The 14,773-nt window shown below is 38.3% G+C and overlaps 1 protein-coding gene across 1 annotated transcript in view; it reads left to right on the top strand.

Moving 5' to 3' along the window:
• Positions 1-304: 304 nt before the first annotated feature.
• LOC126790037 (protein SIEVE ELEMENT OCCLUSION B-like) overlaps positions 305-14,773 on the top strand; it is a 33,329-nt gene continuing 18,860 nt past the window's right edge. The window contains exons 1-2 of the mRNA XM_050516164.1: positions 305-695; positions 827-961. Of these exons, the coding sequence (XP_050372121.1) occupies positions 345-695; positions 827-961 (486 nt within the window). The 5' untranslated portion in view covers positions 305-344. The remainder of the gene's footprint in view (positions 696-826; positions 962-14,773) is intronic.

The raw sequence follows: 14,773 nt of genomic DNA, 5'->3' as shown, positions 1-14,773 counted from the left end.
ATTTTGCCAGCCATATGTGTCCTGAGCAGTGTTATAAGTAGATTAAGAATATCAAGACGACCTTTTGTGATGGTGAAAAAAGATTTCGAGTGCGACCAAACAGTTACCCCAGATACTGTGTCGAAGCCCTTGTGTATAGTTCAATTCAATATCTAACCCCTAATGGAAGCAAGGTAGCAGAACATGGAATTCACGCCAATTTTTTTATTTATTTTCCTTTTGCATCATCTCAAAATCACCTATATAAGGTCTAGCGCTCTCTAGATAGAACCAAAACCATTAGCAGACAATAAGAGCTATTGAGCTCTTTTCCTAAATCCTCACCATTGTGAAAAAAAAATCAAATGGCCTATCTACCTCAGTATAAGCTCAATTATCAAGACAGTGCTCCGGTGCCTCAAAACACCTATGCAGCTCAGAATGCCCTTGTACCTCAGAATAAGGCAGCCACCCCCCTGCGCAGAGAGAACTACCGTAATCCTCCTTCTCAATACCTAGGCAGGGATGGGCGTCGTCCGTTATCGATATTGACATCAGATGACAGTGGATTGATCACCCAAGTTCGGGACACTGATAGATCTCACGATCATCCTCGTAATGCTACTCCTATTTCTTTGAAACTTATTCTTCAAGCTGTTGAGGTCATTTTTTCTCGTGTCACCAAACCTGATATCCACGGCAACCTTCTGGTTCCAGTAAGTGCCCTATATATGGATATATATGTGCTTGTGCATAGTCGTCACTTGCTTTATTTCATAATGTAAGTTTAATCACTCCTATCTTGCTCAGGAATTTTGACCTTGTACGTTTGTTGTTCATGCGTTAGGGAACGGCGTCAGTACCCACAGGTGCACATGCAGAAGCTTTGGAAAATCATGAGAAGGCGCTCCATGCTAAACTGAGTAGCTTTCATGACAATTATGAAATCCCAATCAGCCTGTTTAATGCAATTTTCAGCGAGGTTAATTGATTGCTAAATTGATATGTTTAATTAGTTCTTATGTCGAGATTAATTATATCATTTGATTTTCATGGGATAAATATCTTGTGAAAATGAATTTTGTTCTTTTGGTTTAAAAAAATGTATCACACAAGATACACATACCATACCCATCTTTTAGAGTTGATGATAATCAGAAAATTCTACCGTATTCTAGTGATAGTTCTATAGCAGCTACGAAATTCTAAAAATTAGGATGCTTGCTATATATATGACAGCTATTCTGCCAGTCCCTGACTGGGGAAGATGCAAACAAGACAACAATGGACATTCTACACTTAGTCCAACATTCTCACTGGGATGAGAAGGTAGTACTTGCCTTGGGAGCTTTTTCTGTTAGAGATGGTGAATTTTGGCTTGTGGCGCAACTTTACACCACCAACGTTCTCGCCAAAGCTGTTGGAACACTAAGAGAGCTGCCGGAGATACTGGAACGTGCCAGCACTGCTCTGAAATCAAAGTTTGATGCGTACAACAATTTGGTTAACACCGTGCTCAAAGTGACGAAGTGCATTGTTCAGTTACAGGAGGTTCGCCGTGATCCGCACTTGACCACTGAATTAGAATCTACCACCTCCGCTGCTAATATCCCCACGGCTGTTTACTGGACTATTCGAAGTATTGTCATTGCTGCATCGCAACTATTGGGGATCACAGGCATGGGTCCAGAGTAAGTGCTCTCCCAAAACCCCTAGCCTCAACCAACTTATTTTCCAACCAGAAAACGTGGGACAATGCACGAAAGATAGACTATGAATAATATAGTTTGTGTTTAAAGTTTCGAATGCAGCTACGTAACTGAAGCATGGGAGCTATCATTATTGTCCTATAAGCTCGAAAATATACACAGTCACCTTCAGGAGACACTCTACCGATTACATGCTATCATCCGTGAGTTCATTATACTTGGAGCATACTTATTATCTTAGATATGGGATGTGTTGCTATCACTTAATTTGGGAAACAATGCCACATATTTTGATCTAACATCATAGTAATTATCTGGTGCAGTGAAGAAGAAAGATGACGAAGCTTTAGTGCAATTGAATACATCTTAGGAACATCAGACATTAATGACAACACCAAGATGAAGAAATTTATGAACAAGAACACAAAGAGTTTAAGAGTTTTCTCTTGATTGATATTCTTGGATTTGTTACAATTAGTGTATACAACAAGAATATATATTTGAACAAAGAGAAAGAACTAGCAGCTATTTGAACAATTGTTGCCGAGATTAAGGTAGAAAAGCAAGGAACATGTTTCCGGGAAAAAACAAAGTTTCATTACCAAACTAGAATAGTGTCTTCAACACTCCCTCTCAAGCTGTTCCTAAAGATTAATGGAACCAAATTTGGATAAAATACTCAAGAATCTAACAGTAGATTATGGTTTTGTGAAAATGTCAGTTAACTGATCATGGCTGCAAGTGTAGATAGTGTCAATCACCTTGTTTTGAACTTGATTACGAATGTAGTGACAATCTACCTCAATGTGCTTTGTTCTCTCATGAAATACTGGATTAGAAAGAATTTGCATAGTAGCTTGATTGTCACAGTGAAGAGCAAGAGATTGAGAAACTGGAAAACCAAGATCAGCAAGAAGGCCTTTAAGCCAAATCAATTCACAAGCAGCTGCAGCCATGACACGATATTTAGCTTTTGCACTAGACCTAGCCACCACTAATTGTTTATTACTCTTCCATATAACCATGTTACCGCTAACAAAACTGCAGAAGCCAGTTGTACTCTTCCTATCTAACACATTACCAGCCCAATCAACATCAACAAAGCCAACACTATTAGTATTGTCATAGTTCTTGAGTAACAAGCCTTTACCAACAGAACCTTTTAAGTACCTCAAAATTCTTTTTACAATACTTAAATGAGCAGTAGTAGGAGCATGCATGAATTGACTCACAATACTAACACTGTAAGCAATACCCGGTCTAGTAATGGTGAGATAAATTAATTTCCCAACCAACATCTGATAGTAACTGATATCAGACAGCAAAGTTCCTGAGCATTCCAGCTGAAACTTGGTAAACAATGGACTGCGAGTAGGCTTGCAATCAAGCATTTTTACTTCCTTCAACAAATCAAGAATATATTTTCTTTGATTGAGAAACAACCCTTTCTGAGAAGAAGCCATTTCTGTGCCTTGAAAATACTTGAGATGGCCAAGATCTTTGATGGCAAACTTTTTGTTGAGAGCAAGCTTTAAATCTGCAATTTCTAAAGGATTATTTCTAGTTATGATCAAATCGTCTACATAAATGAGCACAACCAATTTTCCCTCGGCTCGATTTGTCACGACCCCAAAATTTCGAGCATAAAAACTCAAATTTCGAAGTCATGAAAAACATTAAAACAATCTCAATGAATCGAAACCATTTTAAATGCCACAGCGGATCATCTCTGAGTTCAAAATACAACTCAGTCAACCGATTATTATAAACCAGATTTATAATTCGACATTATAACAAATGGAAATGTATAATCCTCACAAAGAAATCCACATAAAATCCTCACCAAATGATGTAAATAAATAACTCCAAGTATTCTGAGCGGTCCGTCGATTCCTGTTAATCCACACCTACGAAGTTATCCCCTATACCATCGAATTGGTGCACCGGGATTATAAACACCAACCCGATAAGCTTTGCAGCTCGTATGAGTAAAATAAAAATATAACTCGCATATCAATATATACAAAAATCACAAAACATCAATTATAAATGCACTCATGAGTCAATAGACGGCCCATCTGGTTGTCCAAAAATATGAAAATGAAAGCGCTCTTGAGAAATTGGGTAACCCTTCTGTTTACCCAAATGCATTTATAACACGGGTACTCATGAGCGCTGGTACACCTCTGTTACCCCTCATGTAATACACCGCCGACATTGGGCAACCTCCTGCTACCCAACATCCAAAAATATGAGTACTCATGAGCCGATAACCCATATGTTACCTCACATGCAGTACTCCGACAGACAAACTAGAGCTATAAATGTATCGTAACTTTCGCCCGGCCAAAGGCTAGGTTCCGACATGCCAAACACGTCCGAAGACATAAACATGTTTGAAGACAAAACACGTCCGAAGACAAATCGCGTCCGAAGACAAATCGCCTCCGAAGACAAATCGCGTCCGAAGACAACTCACGTCCGAAGACAAATCACGTCCGAAGACAACTCACGTCCGAAGACAAATCACGGACAAATCACGTCCGAAGATAAAATCTCGTCCGAAGACAGTTCACGTCTGAAGACAAAAACGTTTTAACAAATCTCAATGTTAAAACCACGTACAATATTCATCTCATTATATTGTACAATTCAAATCACATGCTCGATATATAAATCTCGTCATCAAAATGACATATTCACAATGAAATCATAACAGTATATAATATAGCAAACTATATATATATATGTACTTATCTACCATTTATACAAATATATATATTCCACTATATCATATACGTGTCATATTTCATTCTTTAAAATTCTGCATAATCTTGAATCTCCGCAAGGGTAGATTCGTAAATATGTGAGATTTTACTCACCTTATCAACTCGAGCGTAATTCCACAATTTCTGAAGGTAATTCATTTCCTTGATTTATTGATCACCTTGAAAAGATAAGAAGAGAATTTAGAATCGTTACGTAAACCTTGAATGGTGAAACAATAATAATCATTTACTGTTCAGCAATTTCTGATTTTACGAAATTACTGTTCACGGAGTTACTATTCACGTATTTACCTTTCACGTATTTCTGTACAAATAAACATCAATTACGTATTCATGTATGTATACATACTGTTCAAATATAAATATTGTCTCAGTAAATAATAATTATTGATTTACCCTTCCGAAAATTACTTTTTTACATTTACTAAAAGTAATTTACATTTACATTTACCGTACGTAAAATAAAATTACATTTACAGTACGTAAATCACTTTTTACATTCACCGACGTAAAAATAAATTTACAAAATTTCTGTTTTGAAATCACTGTTCACGCGCCACTTGCCGGCAACCGCGCATGGCGCTCACGTGCCACTCACTGTAGCCTAAGGCCGGCGTGTAGCACGCCACCGCCGCCCCAAATCCTCTAGGCGACTCCACGCACTCACACGCGCCGCCTAAGGCGTCAGTGTTCACCCCTACACCACCACCTCCAATCCTCCTCAAACAACCCCAAAAATCAATCACAAACATCACAATCATCAAATTGAACTCAACCTTACCTAGATGGCGCCCTAGAAAGACCAGAGACCGCCGCACTCGCCGCCGCGAGGTCTCGGATTCGAGAGGAGATGATCGCTGGCGTCGCCGCTCAAAGTGAGTCTCACAGTGGGTCAATTCGTGTCGAGGAGGAGGAGGGTGAGCTCGTGGTGGTGTCTCCGAGCTCCTGCGATGCCGGCAACGTCAGAATCGGCGATCTCATGGTCGAGCTCTGTCTGCGCTTCTCGATCTCCGCTCGGGGTGCGTCGCCGCTACCACCGGTCGCTGCGTCGTGGCTGTGCGGTCTCGATGACACCGGCAGTGTCGAGCACGGAGGCATGTGGAGGGAGATCGCCGGCGTGGGAGGTGAGGGTCGAGGAGAGAGAAAATCGCGAGGGGAGAGAGAGAGAGAAAGGGGGCGGGTGAGAGGAGAGAGAGGGGTTTCCAATAATGGAAACCCTAATATGAAAAATGTCTATTTATACTCGTTTCCAAAATCGGAAAATAACTTCCGACGTTAATAACCTCCACGTCCGACGTCCGATTCGAACGCGGGATATGTCCACGAACTCGTATCGACGAGCTCTACAACTTTCGTGAATGAAGTTTTTGAAATCGAGCGACAGAATAAAAGTCGATATTCACGTCACGGAAACGTAACGTTTTCCTAAATAAACGTTACGATAATGTTTCCGTTTTTGATTTCCGACGCCGCAAGGCGACACAAATACGTTTACTGAGTTTCACAACTTTATAAATTTAAAATCAATCCAATAATCGTTCATGAAAAATCGGGTTATTACACGATTTGTCACAAACAAAGAAGAATCAGCATTGCATCTTAAGAAACCAATTTCTTCCAATACTGAGCTTAATTTTGCATACCAAGCTAGAGGGACTGTTTCAAACCATAAATGGCCTTGTGAAGTCTGTGGACAAGGTTTGGATTTGTAGAATCAACATGACCATGAGGCAGCTTCATATACACTTCTTTTTTCCAAATCTCCATGTAAGAAGACATTTTTTACATCCATTTGATGTAAGCTCCAAGCCTTGTTAACTGCAACAGATAAAAGAACCCGAACAATACTCATTTTGGCTACAGGAGAAAAAGTCTCCTTATAATCAACGCCATAGGTCTGAGTAAACCCTCATGCCACCAATCTAGCCTTTTTTTTCTTTCGATTCCTCTATCAGCATGAAATTTTGTCTTATAAATCCATCTACAGCTTACAGCCTTTTTTCTAGGTGGTTACTCCACAACTGACCATGTATTGTTATGAAGGGCAAATAATTCATCTGTCATCGCAGACCTCCAATCATAGTGTAAATTGGCTTCCTCAAAGGATTGAGGCTCTACACTATCATCTAGACTGTTTAGAAAAGCAATATGATGATTGGAAAAAAATTTATATGAGCAGGAATTGGCTATGGAATGCTTAGATGTCATAAGAACACAATCATTGAACCTTGCAGGTCTTCTCCTAATCCGACTGGGGTTCCTTCTAGGAATAACATTTTGAACATTGGCATTGTCTGTAGGATCTACTTGATCAACATCTTCTTCAAAATATTAGGTTCTCCAAGGTCATTAGCTTCCACATCATCCTCAAGTAATTCAGAAGGAGAATCTTGAACTGGTTGATGAAGGATTTGATCAGTGATGGTGCCAGGCTGAGTTACAGGGATAGTGGTGGAGGGCATCTTACCAGCAGAGAGCTGGTCAAACATAATCATTGGAGTTAAATTTTCATATTGCTCCCCCTTACCATCTTTACTGATTTGAATACTGAAATATGGAATTTCTTCTTCAAATCTGACATCTCTAGAAATGATGAAACTCTTTGTTACAGGATCATAGCATCTATAACCTTTTTTAGTAGAACTATAACCCAAAAAACACAGTTGATAGCCCTTGGATCTAACTTATCTCTCTTATTAGACTGAATATGCACAAAGCACACACAACCAAAAGTTCTAAGATGAGATAAATCAATTTTCCTATCTTTCATCACTTCCGTAGGTGATTTAAATCCCAGTACTCGACTTGGAAGTCGATTAATCAAGTAAGTGGAAGTAAGAACACCATACGACCAAAATCTTTTAGGAATATTCATCTGAAACATGATTGCCCTAGTTTTTTCCCAAAATATCACGATTTTTTCTTTCTGCAACCCCATTCTGCTGAGGAGTTCCAACACAACTAGTCTGATGCATAATGCCATTTGAGCTTAAGAAATTTTGCATTTTGTTGGACAAATACTCAACACCATTATCTGATCTTAAAACCATAATTTTAGACGAATATTGATTCTTGACCAAATTGTGAAAATCACAGAACATCTTAAACACTTCACTCTTAGCTTTCAGAACATACAACTAAGTAATCCTTGTAAAATCATCAACAAATATTACAAAATATTTGAAACAATCAACAAATTTCAAAACTGGACCCCAAATGTCTGAGTTAATGATTTTAACTGGCTCTTAACAAGGATTGAGCAAAAGGTAACCTGTGAACTTAGAGTACTAACATACATCACATTGAGTCTGATCATTACATGAATGAGGAAACAAAATTGACAAGATCTTGTTAGATGGAATGAGCTATCCTCTTGTGCTATAGAGGGAAGTTTGAAGCAAAATTTGAACTAACTTGAAAAGTCTTAGATGCAGAAGTTTCCATTAAGAAGTAATAGAGACCATTCCTAAAAACCCCTTCACCAATCATCTTCTTGGTGATAATGTCTTGAAAGAACACCTTGTCAGGGGTGAAAATGACAAATCAATGTAACAAACTAATGATTTTCCCAACTGAGAGCAATTTAAAAGGAAAGGATGGCACAAATAGAGCATCTGACTTAATAGATCTAGATAAGACTTTGATTTTTCCATTTCCACAAACAGTTGCACCCTTTCCATTTGTAATTGAGACACTAGAAGAAAAAAATTCAAAATTCTGAAGTTTGTCTAATTGGTTAGTCATATGATCAGTGGCCCCATAATCAACAATCCAACAATCATACTTATCACTCATATCCAAAGCAGTGAAAAAAGCTTGTAGAATACCTAAAATATCACTTGCACCACCATGATCTGAATCAGCTAAGAAACCAGCAAAATGACCAAGTAATGCAGTGTTTTGACTAGAAGAAGCTGCAGCCTCACCATTTTGGTTCTTCTATTGTAGATACATGGCAAAGTCATTGAGAAGAGTAGTGGGGATTGGTGGTGAAATCAACCATTAGAGGGACAGTAGAAGCAGCAGCCACCTTTTCCTTGAAACCACCTTGGCCTTGTTCTTCATCTCCCTTTCTCTTTTGAACTTGAATTTTAGCTCTCGATGGAGAATCCAACAAGTTTCAATGGTATGAGTGGTTGACCCACAGTGATCACACAACAAATTTTGCTTCTTTCCCTTGAACACCTTAGGTTCAATGACTTGATGACTAGAAACACATGCTCTAACTTCCGGATTGATAGCTTTAGCTTCTGAGTTCATGACCTTCCTTCTTACTTCTTCCCTGTGAATCGTAGCACATACACTTGTGAATGATGGAAGATCAGAGCTTATGAGAATGATACTTCTCAAGTCTTCATAATCTGAATTCAAGCTTGCTAGGAGTTGAAACACCTTGTCTTCATCAGCACGTTTGTGAATGATAGTGGAATCAAGTGTGTGAGGCTTGAACTAGTTCAGTTCATTCCACAAGATGGTGAGAGCTCCCATGTGCTTTGAAAATGAGTTCTCATCTTGCTAAATATTAGCCATCTCCTTCTTCAGTTGGAACACCCTAGCTGTGTTATTTCCATTTCCATACATCTCTTTCAAAGCCTTTCAGAGAATAGCAGCAGATTCTGAGTAATTGAAGATCTGAGCAATATGGGGTTCTATTGATTGCACAACCAGGACATGACATGATGATTTCTTACTAGCCATGTATCATAACCATCAAGAGGCTCAGGCATGGATATAGATCCATTGATATAACCAAGTCTAAACTTGCTTTCCAGTGCAAGAATGATATATGTTGACCATGAGTGATAGTTAACCCTATTGAGCAAGGTAAGAGTCAGGCGTTGGTTGGTGTTGAATGCGTGGATCTAGATTGGTTGTTCATAGATAAAAAATCGGAATCAATCATGATAAAACTGAATGCGTGGTTTCAAAGGAACAATAAGATGAAATATGCAGAAGAAGACGACTAATCGACCTGCTCTGATACAATGAAGAAATTTATGAACAAGAACACAAAGAGTTTGAAAGTATTATCTTGATTGATATTATTGGATTTGTTACAATTGGTGGCTACAACAAGAAAAAGGTTTGCTTTGCAATATCACTCGAATATCTCAATCTTCTTAAAACATTTGATATTCTCATGCGTAATATTGAATTAAGACATATATATGCAGGTAGACATTGATGTGCTGAGGAGGAAAGTAGTGATGCTGTTCCTTTTAGGCCTAGGCGTGGCTCAAGAGAACAAGTACATGATTGCCGATCAAATGAACTCGGAAAAACGTCAGTTCCCGACAAGGCCAGAGAGCCTGTACGAGATTGTCTGGGTTCCAATTGAGGACAATTGGACCGAAGCCAAGTACAAACAATTCGAGACTCTTAGAAATGGAATGGAATGGTATTCAGTGTTCCACCCTTCGGTCGTCTCTCCCACTGTGATCAGGTACATCCGAAGTAAATGGAACTTCGTGAAAAAGCCTCTGCTTGTGGTAATTGACCCTCAAGGCTAAATCGTGCACACCAATGCTATTCACATGATGTGTGTCTTTGGAAGCGCAGCTTATCCATTCACCAACAGCAGAGAAAAGCTGTTATGGGAAGAAGAGACCTGGAGTATGGAACTTTTGGCGGACTCCCTCGATCAAAGTTTAGTTACTGGGTAAGTACGTATGTTTATAAATTATAATTAATGTCCTTTTTATTGGATTGATGGATCTTACTGATGGAGTGATGGACAACCAAAATGATTACCCTAAATTCACAATATTTGGTCACATCTACGATCAATCTTGTGGATATCTTGCACAGAAAAAAAATTCTAAACTGTAGTATTAGATTTTGTGATTGATACAGAAGAAATTATTTTTCAGATTCAAGAAGGGAAATTAATTTGCTTGTATGGTGGAGAAGACATAACTTGGATCCGAGATTTTACAAGGGCTGCAAGAACTATGGCTTTGGAAGCTAAGATCCAATTGGAATTACTTTACGTGGGGAAGAGCAAGGCTAAGGAGCAAAGCTGAAAAGCATCATGAGAATCATAGAAGAAGAGAAGCTAAGCCACGTCCTGGACTAGAACTTCATCTGGTTCTTCTGGATTCGTCTAGAAAGCATGTGGATTGCTAAAGGACAACAACTTAAGAACGAGCTTTTAAGTCGGGAACTACTTGAAGTACTGTGGTCTATTGCCAGTGCCATGCCAGTACTACTCGTGATTTTCAGAATACATTGATTTTTTTAATTTAATTAGTTTATTGTCACGAGCTTACTGTTTTGTTATGGTACTCGTGCCCCTTTAGCAACTCCCTTATGTTATCTCAGCCTAACTTTCGCAACATCTGGACAGAACAAATGAAAGGCAAAAAGAATATCTCTTAAAGAGAACTTTTATTTTAAAAAAAAACTTACAAGTGTTTACAAGTATGTTTGATGGCTTCTTGCTTCACTACCACAATAAAAAGCTTAATCGACAAACTACAAAAACTTTTGTCGCCTTACACCAAGTAAGATGACGGATACCCATTTGTCATCTTAGAGAACTTGTTCGTCGGTTTAGATGACAGTTAGGCGATGAAATACTATTTTGTCACCTAAGAAAGTTCCTAACTGACCGAAAAGAAATGGGTCGGCTTATAAAATTCTTAGGTGACCAAACACTAAGTCGTCGGCTAAGAAAGACCACATGTAGCCGACAGCTATGTAGAATTGTTGCTTTGCTAATTATTAAGGCGACGAAATAGACTTTTGTCGTTATATTTATTATTTAGACGACGAACAATGTAGTTGTGGGCTAAGAACTCCACGTGTAAGGTGACGAATATATTGGGTCATTGTCTTACTACCTAGTATGGCGATGAAATGCGATCAGTTTGTCGCCTAAGTCATCGTATGATTATAACCTCTTGTTATATTTCCAGATCGTGAAATATTTGAGCAAAACAACAACACTCCTCTCTGAAGAAAAAAAACGGCGATCTTCATTGCTATGGCTGGAAATCTTATAATCAAATATTTCTAAGCCTTGTCTATCACTACCCATTGGTTTTATAGCTTTGTATAATCTCTCTCTCTCTCTCTCTCTCTCTCTCTCTCTCTCTCTCTCTCTCTCTCTCTCTCTCTCTCTAGCTATCATTTTTATGACATTACATTCAATTATTCATGTTTTCCAAAGAGTTTTCCGGTGATAATTCTGGTCACATATTATTTAGAAGATTATGTTATTTGTGTATATTACAATCATTACATAATATTCCTTATTGTTGTGAAATTTTATTTCATTAGTGAAATTTAATTTGATTGATTATCCATTAATATATTAATGGTTGTTTATTAAAAATATCATTTATGTATGAAATGATTTTCTTATGTTTTATGTTATTAAGAATATCAATATTTTTTTTGTATATTTATCTTTAGAAGTTCTTAGGACATGGACAAAGATAAGAGTTTGATGCAATTACCAAGGGGGGCAATTGAATACCAACAAGGAGTGCTTGATTTTATGTTGTTTGTGAAAGAATATGGTGCTAGAAAGAATAAACACAGATGTCCATTCTTAAGATGCTACAATATTGAGTTCAAGACAATAGAAGGAATGTACAATCACTTGAGTAACTATGGTATCATGTGCAATTACACAACATGGAGCAAGCACGGTGAAGTAGCTGATTATGTGGATGAGACATCAAGTGGTAGTTTCGAGCCTTATGTAAACCCAGTTATGAATATTCTACATGACATTTTTCCTAAAATTGCTCCAATACATGAGGAAAATGCAATTTATGATACCACTACTAATGATAGAGACACGAGTTGCCCTAACACAGACACTCGGGAATATTATAAGTATACTAGACTGCTTGCTAAAGTTCGGATTTCATTATATGATGATAGTTCTCAGACTGTTTTGGGAACCATCCTGTCACAGATGTAGCTGAAAGTGAAGAACAGGTGGTCAAATGAGGCTTTTGACAATATGTTGAAGAATGTTAAGAGTTTGCTTCCTCAACCAAACAATCTTCCTGATAGTTATTACAAGGTACACAAGATATTGGGTGATCTCGGTCTTGGTTATAAGAAAATCCATGCATGCAAGAATAATTGTGTTTTGTTTTACAAAACGAGAGCCAAGCTTGATGAATGTCCAATATGCCATGACTCGAGGTGGGAAGAAGATACAGCTAAGGAAAACTATGTTCTTGTGAAGGTACTTCGTTATTTCCCTTTGATTCCGAGGCTAAAGCGCCTTTACATGTGTTCACATACTTCATATGAAATGAAAATGGCATGGGGAAAGAAGGAAAGATGATGACCCTACAGATGGTGAGGCTTGGGAATCATTCGACATATCATTGCCTGATTTTGCGGCAGACATACGAAATGTAAGACTTGGGCTTGCAACAGATGGATTCAATCCCCATGGAAATATGAGTTTGTCATATAGTACATGGCCTGTTATTCTAGTACCGTACAACCTGCCTCCTTGGATGTGTATGAAGAAAGAATTTAGTATGATGTCTTTGTTAATTCCAGGTCCAAAGTCTCCAGGAAAATGTCTTGATGTGTATATGGTACCATTGATTGATGAGCTATTAGATTTATGGGAAAATAGGGTCCTTACTTTTGATAGGCATAGTGGAACTTCATTTATGATGAGAACATCAGTGATGTGGACCATAAGCGATTTTCTTGGTTACGGCATGTTGTCATCTCAGTCTGTTAGTGGGTACAATGCATGTCCAGTTTGCTTGAACGAAGTACATTCTGATTGGTGTAGGGAGAAGGTGTGTTACTTGGGTCACCGTAGATGGCTTCCAGCTGACCACCCTTGGTGACATAATGCTGAGGCATTTGATGGCACAAAATAATTTCGTCCTCAACCCCGAGTGTGGTCTGGTGATGAAATTCTTAAGAACTTAAATTCTTTTGATTTCAGACCGCTAAGCAGTGATCGCTCTAAACCGGTTCCTGAGCGCCTTGACCGTTTGTTGTGTTTTACCCACAAGAGTAAATTTTATGATTTACCTTACTGGTCTAAATCAATATTGAGGCACACCCTAGATGTCATGCATATAAAGAAGGGTGTATCTGATTGCATTGCGGGAACAACTCTCACTTTGGAATACACTAATAAAGACACTGTGAAAGCTCGTGAGAATCTCAAAGAGTTGGATATACGAAGACACTTATGGCCAGTGAAGACAGGGACAATGACAAAATTACCTCTTGCACCTCACACATTACATTCGACTTCGAAGAAAGCCATATTCACATGGTTTAAAGGAGTAAAATATCCTCATGGATATGCTGGAAATATATCTCGGTGTATCAATGTCAAGGATAATGAGTTTTGTGGATTGAAGACTCATGATTTTCATGTTTTGCTGCAACGTCTTCTTCTAGTGGTAATTCGACCCTATTTGCATCAAGATGTGGTTGAACCTATAATAGCGTTGTGTAGGTTTTTTCAGAAGTTATGTGCTAAAGAGCTGAAGAAGTCAGAAGTCCTTATTTCGAAAGAATACATCAACTACATCATGTGAAAATTGGAGCGGATTTCCCCCCACTTTCTTTGTCAATATGATCCACCTAAAGATCCATCTTCCCGAACAAGTGTTGCTTACTGGTCCAGTACATTGCACATGGATGTACCCCTAAGAAAAGTACAACTTATTGAACAATTGCCATCATTATTTTTTATATTATCATGCAAGTGCATAATACGCACAATGTAATTTTAGACAAATGGGGCAGTACAAAAAGTTATGCAAAAGCAGGAGTAACCCAGAGGGATCGATAGTGGAGTCATACATTGCAGATGAGTGTGTGACCTATTGTAACTTATATCTTCAAAATGGTGACTCAGCGGAATCTTCAACCATGGCCAATACTAGACACTTTAATCTTTCAGTTGTATCAGGAGAGATACGACACTATGGTCATTTACTAAATTCTGAAAGATTGAGTGATAATGAGCTAATTGAAGCACATTGGTGTGTACTACAACATTGCACCGAAGTCAATTATTACCTTGATAAGTAGTTGGAACTATGTGAAGCTGATCCTAGAGACCGAAGGCCAAAGGAGACGCATAAAAAAACGTTTCCTGATTATTTTCGCAAATGGGTACGCACGTTGATCTAAAACATTGACATACTATTGCTTAATTAGATGTTACAATATTGATGTTGTTCAATGATTTTTATTTTGTTAGTACCAACATTACGGATGAATTCTTTGCGACAGCAGAATCATGAATGGTACTCAACAGAATTGTACAGTTTGGCTAGAAAGCCG

Source organism: Argentina anserina, chromosome 4 (genome assembly GCF_933775445.1).
Source record: "Argentina anserina chromosome 4, drPotAnse1.1, whole genome shotgun sequence".
Lineage (NCBI taxonomy): Eukaryota > Viridiplantae > Streptophyta > Magnoliopsida > Rosales > Rosaceae > Argentina > Argentina anserina.
Note: the sequence above shows the minus strand (reverse complement) of the source record. Positions and strands in the feature narration are given on the sequence as shown.